The sequence below is a fragment of the Vollenhovia emeryi genome, unplaced genomic scaffold, assembly GCF_000949405.1.
Source record: "Vollenhovia emeryi isolate VEMERY1.0 unplaced genomic scaffold, V.emery_V1.0 DF939121.1, whole genome shotgun sequence".
NCBI classification, from domain to species: Eukaryota; Metazoa; Arthropoda; class Insecta; order Hymenoptera; family Formicidae; genus Vollenhovia; species Vollenhovia emeryi.
In genome coordinates this window covers 4,393,105-4,399,951 of record NW_011967245.1, presented here as the reverse complement: position 1 = coordinate 4,399,951, position 6,847 = coordinate 4,393,105, and the positions used below count along the sequence as shown (strand labels likewise).

At 28.0% G+C, this 6,847-nt stretch overlaps 2 protein-coding genes across 3 annotated transcripts in view; both read right to left on the bottom strand.

The window, feature by feature from the left end:
• The window catches only part of LOC105570325, an 8,897-nt gene extending 6,350 nt beyond the window's left edge, over nt 1–2,547 (bottom strand). The window contains exons 1-5 of one of the 2 annotated variants that reach the window (XM_012027442.1): nt 2,523–2,547; nt 1,861–1,906; nt 1,070–1,405; nt 408–609; nt 188–343 (exon numbers count right to left, since the gene is read on the bottom strand). In XM_012027442.1, coding sequence (XP_011882832.1) covers nt 188–343; nt 408–609; nt 1,070–1,405; nt 1,861–1,895 — 729 coding nt within the window. In that variant the 5' untranslated portion in view covers nt 1,896–1,906; nt 2,523–2,547. Of the gene's footprint in view, nt 1–187; nt 344–407; nt 610–1,069; nt 1,406–1,860; nt 2,375–2,522 lie in introns of those variants that run through there. The other variant, XM_012027441.1, reaches the window with a different exon arrangement.
• An 810-nt stretch (nt 2,548–3,357) lies between these two features.
• On the bottom strand, nt 3,358–6,030 carry LOC105570327. Its single transcript, XM_012027443.1, has 5 exons — nt 5,352–6,030; nt 4,676–5,011; nt 4,036–4,237; nt 3,638–3,793; nt 3,358–3,552 (listed from the first exon to the last, which is right to left on the bottom strand). The coding sequence occupies exons 1-5, from the start codon at nt 5,711–5,713 to the stop codon at nt 3,496–3,498; spliced, it is 1,113 nt and encodes a 370-aa protein (XP_011882833.1). The 5' UTR covers nt 5,714–6,030; the 3' UTR covers nt 3,358–3,495.
• Between the last annotated feature and the right edge of the window lie 817 nt (nt 6,031–6,847).

The window sequence follows — 6,847 nt, the reverse complement described above, 5'->3', positions numbered from 1 at the left end:
ATATTAGTTTTTGAAAATTTTTAAAAGTATACTAAAGCGATCTGGAGTGTGTTTTTAATCCAAATACCTTATCATTTGAAAATATAATGCAAAGCAATTCTCAGTACGTCACTTCTCGCTTCTAACGTCACGACTCTTAACATGGCTGGTCAACATGAAGCTTTAAGATAAATACTTTCATACTGACCGCTACAAAGGAATCCAAATTCATGGTCAGAATATATACAGTAGAAATTTCAATGGGTATCATTGCACGTTTCATAATTATCAACAAGCTCTTCTTGGCATTATTGTCCATGATTGGCCACTCCAGTTGAAAAATGCTATCTGTCAATTCGAGACTCTGCAGAATAATATGTTAAATGTCATATTTATCATTTTTAATAGCTTTGTCCTATTAGGTATACCTTCAATTTGACTTTGTTTCCAAACCAGCAATAAATAAATATCTGCGTCAGCATGCAGCTTGTATACACAATTAGTGGAACATGATCTGAGTTTAAAGTTGACTTAGTCAGTTGATACAAATTTGAACAAAATATCATCATACTTGCCACAAACTGAAACCCGATTATTTTTGTAAATTTTACATTCACTATATGCGCAAACCTGCAAAAGAAAACCATAATATATGTATATATACATTGAGCAAACGAGATATGTAAATGATAAATTATCATTTCTTATTATGACTGCAATACAAAAAATTACAAAAATTTATAATACGCACTGACAACTGATTCACAGATTGATGCAATAATAAAGCGCAGATAAAAATATCCGTAGTTAATACAGTGATAGAAGCGTGTGATGGAAGTCAGTACAATATACATATAATTACATTTGGACAATTACAATAAATTAAACAATAGTAAAATACTTTGTGAAGATTTTATAATGCGTCTAGTCATTTGGAAATAGCATAGAATTTTATATTTCTTTCTTTGTAATACAAAAAAATAACAGAGAAAGTATGATATGACTTCCATCACAGTTTCCGCCAAATGACTCACACATAGTAGCAATGCTGACTGATATATAATTTTCCGGCGTTAAAATGATAACTAACTCAAAAATTCGATTATGATGCCGGACGCAGTAACCCACAGTAAGTTCATTGTTTGAAATTTTCTTCAGGCGATATTCCAAGATCTCAATTTGACAACATATGTGCATTAAGAATCCGCACATAAGACTATCTGTTGCGACGTTTACCACAGCGCAATGGCATGCACTTAACATTTGTTGAGCATACGTTAAACAAAATATCACATAAGATGAATAATCATATGGTACCCATTCTCTATACTTTAGTCTCTTGTGACTAAAGTCAGTGAATAGCGATGACGAAATGACGAATGTGCATGTTGTCGCAACTAAGATTGTATATCGTAATATATTGTTCCTAGAAAGTATCTAAAGAGTTATATCAGTTTTTTTATTTCTAAAATAACCTATATAAAATAACATACTTGAGAAAATTATATATGTATGGTATATTCCTTATAACAAATAAAATATTTCGTATTTTCTAATAACGTATTTCTAATAAAAATGAACAATCATAAAAACTATTAGTAAAAATAATCTTATTTTATTTCAGACTGGAAAACACATTTCATTATTAAACTATTTATAAATTTTTGTTTGAAAATTTCTTAATTATTCAAGTTATTTTTTCAATAAGAGCAATATTCAAAATTAAATTAAATCTTAAATACTTCAATATTTTCAAAACATTTAATTACGTGTGCACGGAAAATATTATATATACATGAATAATATAAATGAAATAAATATTTTGCAAAGAATAATGTTCAACAGAGGACCAAAAAGTATTCAAGTACAAAAAATATTTACCGTATTATCTTGTCATATTGTTGCCGAATTTTCATCTCACCCGAATCTAATGGTTTAAACGGTTCTTCAGTAAGATAATTAATTAACGCTACTATATTTTCATAATTTAAACACATGATAAATATTTTATAACATGAAGCTAACATGGTCAACATCATATTCAGATTATTTGTAAAGTCATCAGGATTGTCAACGTACAGAACAATGTCCATAATTTGCAATATTGTAAACGTATACAACATAAAAATTACGTATAATCTGTAGATATAATAAACTGTCCGTTTAAATGAAGACGTCCACGATTGCGGTCGAAAACATCCAGATATCGTAATGATTGTATGCGTTAACTTTAGAATTTGCATTATATCAGAATATTATACAATTTAATTGTGTGTGTGTGAAAAACGAAAAAAATATAAAAATGCACAACAGAATTCGGTTAGATAACGTTGTATAACGTGATATTAACTGTATTAGTAATTACGAAAATGTTTGGTCAATATACATTGCTCTCACGATAACTTTAACTTGATAGAATCTCTGTTATACAAGAAATAAGATAAAATAACATCATTTCAAGAGGGTATACTGTAAAAGGTCTATAGATTTATGACTCTACTTCTCAACGATAAGAATATTTTTTATCGACGTTTCCTACTTACTTCTGCATATTTAATATCTGTATCTTCATAACACCATAATTGGAATAATTGTATTCAATACAAAATTTCCTGAAGATAATGGGATAAATTACTTCTTAATACAATTTTTATTATAAGACGTAATATTGTCATTGCGTTATATCAAGATAAAGGACGAAATTATAATGTAGAAAGGAGAAAGAAGAGAAAAAACTTTTCAAAGATTTTTCAATAATATATGAGACATGAACCTCAGCAATATCTTGACATATGTCTCTAGTAACATCTTTTCATTATACTGTCCTTAAAAGAAAAGAGTCTTCTTCTAGTATTAGAGGGACATAGTATTGATTTATACATGCAACATGATCAAGCGAAGGAATCACATTAGAGGTACACATTTATAAGATTATAATCAAAGAGATAAGAGAATTCAATAATACTTAAATTTTTTTACGTTGTGTTAAGCATAGTTAGTCCCATCAGCAAAATACGATATTTGCCGCCATTCGATTAGCATGTTGTGCGGAATTCTCGCATTTTAGCAAATTAACGAAACGTGTCTAGCGTGCAACTTCATTTATTCTTTGCGAGTTGTCTTTACGAGGGATCTTTAAAAAAACCTCTAGTCGCCTCTTCCCATTTTCTGGCTTTTAATTCACCTTGCGCTGCAAAGCGCCAAGGGCGCTTACGCGCGACTGCGTGGCTGATTAAATATTGATATATTATGAAAATAATATCTATTTACACATATTAATATTCTTATTACTAAATTATTATGCACTTACTAATATTTTTTATTACATTATATTTAAAATAACATAGATAAGAATTTATTATTATTAATACATATGTGTTATGTGCATATAAAAAATTCAAAATGGATTTCAAATAGACTGGCTAAATCTGCTATCAACATAATAGCTTATTTTTATTATATTTTAATTACAGATATATGTAACTATGTAACAAAACAGAACGCATTTTACTTGTATTACTTTTCTCGTACTCGTACTAATAAATTATAAGCAGAGTATGACGTTTTGAGAAGCTAAAATAGTAAAACGTAGTAAAAATCCAAGTGACATTTAGTTTCAATTCGATAATAAACATTATACAAAATTTATTATACCAACCGCCACGAAAGAATCCAAATTCAAACCGATCATATGTGCAGTAGTAAATTCGATAGGCACTATTGCACGTTTCATAATTATTAACAGATTCCTTTTGACGTTATTAGTCAGCGTTGACCATTTTATATGAAAAATGCTATCCACTAGTTGAACGCTCTATAAATTAATATGTACAATAATATTTTGATGTACTTGAAAGCTTTCAATATATAAAAGTATATTGAAGTATTTTTGAAATAATTTTCTATACCACATGTCAACATTACCATATGTCTACTTAGGTGTAATACGTAGGTGTAAGTTTAATGTGTGTGTGTCTGCTTTATCATCTTTATGCATTACATGAAGAAAATGCGCTGCGATGAAAAATGAACTAGATATAGTTAAATTAGACACACCTTTGATTTCATTTTGTGACCAAACCAACAATAAATGAATATTTCTGTTAACATGCAGCACGTTAATCCAATTAATCCAATACTACTTGTGTTCAATGGCGATTGGCTCAATTGATACAAATTGCAGCAAATTGTCATTGTACTTGTCATAAACTGAAGTCCAACTATTTTTGTAAATCTTATATTCACTACTTGCGCATATCTGCAATAAAATTTTTGATTTTAGAACGTTATGATACAGGAACATAAAATGAATAGTGTTTATGCTTTCATACATAATAAATAAATTTTATTATAATTTGTCATATTATTACGAATTTTAAAAAGTTATTAGATGTGCGCAGGTTAGATTAACAAATTAATACATTAATGAAACAGTACAAATATCTATACATAAATAGCCATAATAGTATATAATTCAGCAAGTCCAATATATACATTTTAGTGATTATTTAAAATTGTATAAGCTTTAAAATCTAAGACCATTTTTTAGTATAAAATCTAAAATCTAAGTTAATTTTTTTATCAATCGTAATGCGGGTGAGAAAGGTAGAAAAAAGAATTATTACTTTCATGATTTTGCTAAATATACATATATGGTATATATAATATAATTTTCTTAATTTTAAAATTAACTAACTTAAAAATTAAATTATGATGCCATACGCAGTAACCCACAGTAAGTTGATTGCTTAAAATTTTCTTCAGGCGATATTCCAAGATTTCAATTTGGCAACATATATGCATTAAAAATCCGCACACAAGACTATCTATTGCAATGTGTACAACAGCGCTGTGACATACACTTAACATTTGTTGAATATATGTAAAGCAAAATATCATGTGATGTGAATAATTGTATGGTATCCATTCTCTATATTTTAGCTTCTTGTGCCTAAAGTCAGTAAATATCGAAGATGAAATGACGCATATGCCCGTTGCCGTGACTAAAGCTATGAACCGTAATGTATTGTTCCTAAAAGGTAACCAAACAGTTATATGAATATTTTTAATATAAACTATAAAATAAAATATTATTTAATAATAGTACTAATAAGTACCTACTAATAAGTACTTAAATCTTATTTTATTGTAGATTAGAAAACATTTCATTATTATACTATTATATTTACAAATTTTTATTTGTAATACACAAAATAATACTAATTATTAATAAACGTTACTTTCAGAATAAAATAAAATTAAAATTATATTTATATGTATCTTAAAATATTGTTAAGTGAAATAAATATTTAACAAAGTACAATATTATAATAAAGGATTGAGTAAGGTATTAAAATAAATGACATATTTACCGTATTACTTTCTCATAATGCTGTCGAATTTTCATTTCATTCGTATCTAATGGTTTAAAAGGCTCTTTGGTAAGATAATTAATTAACGCTACAATGTTGTCATAATTTAAACACGCGATAAATATTTTAAAACATGAAGCTAATACAGTCATCATCATATTTAGGTTGTCTGCGAAGTCATCAGTATTGTCGACATTCAGAATAATGTCCATAATTTGTAATATTGTGAACGTGTATATCATGGTAATTACATACAAGCTGTAGATATTATAAACTGTCCGTTTAAATAAAGACGTCCACGATTGTGGTCGACAACATCCAGATATCGTAACAATTGTATATGTGAATCTCAGAATATGCATTATATCAGGATATTAGTTATTGTATATTAATTATATGTGAGAAAATTATTAAACGTGTTAGTAACTTTGCTAGTAGTTAAGAAAATTTTTTGTCAATATTCATTTCTCAACTGTAGCTTGAGAGAATTTCTATTCTACCAGAAGTAAAATAAAATAACATAATTTCAGGAGGATACACTATAGGAGGTCTATACATAGACTTATGACATTACCTGACTCTCGATGGTAACAATACTTTTCATCGACATTTCCGACTTACTTTTACATATTTAATATCTGTATCTGCATAGCACCAAGATTAAAATAATTGTATAGAAGATAACATTTTCATTACTACATCAAGATAGAAAAGAAAATTATAACATAGCAGATAAAGGGGGAAAATTTTTCAAAGATTTAGCAATAATATATGAGATGCAAACCTCAGCAATATCTTGGTATATGTCTTTCGATATACAACACCTTTCATTATCTTGTATTCTTTGAAGGGAAGAATCGATATTCTCTAGTATTGATTTCTATACGCAACATAATCAGACGAAGTAGTCACATTAGTGGTATGCATTTATAAAACTACAGCCGAGCAGACAAGGATTTAATAATACCTAAATTTTTTGACATTTAATTTTTACATGCAATTCCGGTTATTTTTTCTTTAACTATGATTCTTTTAATTACTCTTTATAAAAATCTTGAAATAAAGTCAATGATATGTAAGTGCTTAGTGCGAAATATTACATATTTTATCTCCTATGATGATAATATGTAAATATAAAATTTATATAAATATAAAATTTAATGTGGACTTAAATTTTATAATCGAGAGAAAGGGCTCTGAGCCGTGACGAGATGTACGTGTCAATATTTAAAAATAATTTATTGTTATAATAACATAAAGATTAGACGTTTCGGTCGTATTCTAGACCATCTTCAGTACAGTAATATTATATAAAGTTTATGACGGTTAACATTAAACGTAAGTCGTGTACAGCATAGTACAAACGCAGTTTGGAATAATTATCATGTACCCAAATGAGTTATTAGTTTGTTGGAAGTGCTGTGAACTGGATCAATTTGTTCAGCATGGTCGTAGCAATGTAACTTGTCAACTGGCACGAGGAATGTCTTACAGTC

Excerpts from the sequence above, each read along its gene's own strand:
- LOC105570327 (XM_012027443.1), bottom strand. The coding sequence starts at position 5,713 with ATGCATATTCTGAGATTCACATATACAATTGTTACGATATCTGGATGT. Across the intron at positions 5,012-5,351 it reads CATTATGAGAAAGTAATACG|GAACAATACATTACGGTTCA; the intron begins GTAAATATGTCA and ends GTTACCTTTTAG. Across the intron at positions 4,238-4,675 it reads CATCATAATTTAATTTTTAA|ATATGCGCAAGTAGTGAATA; the intron begins GTTAGTTAATTT and ends ATTTTATTGCAG.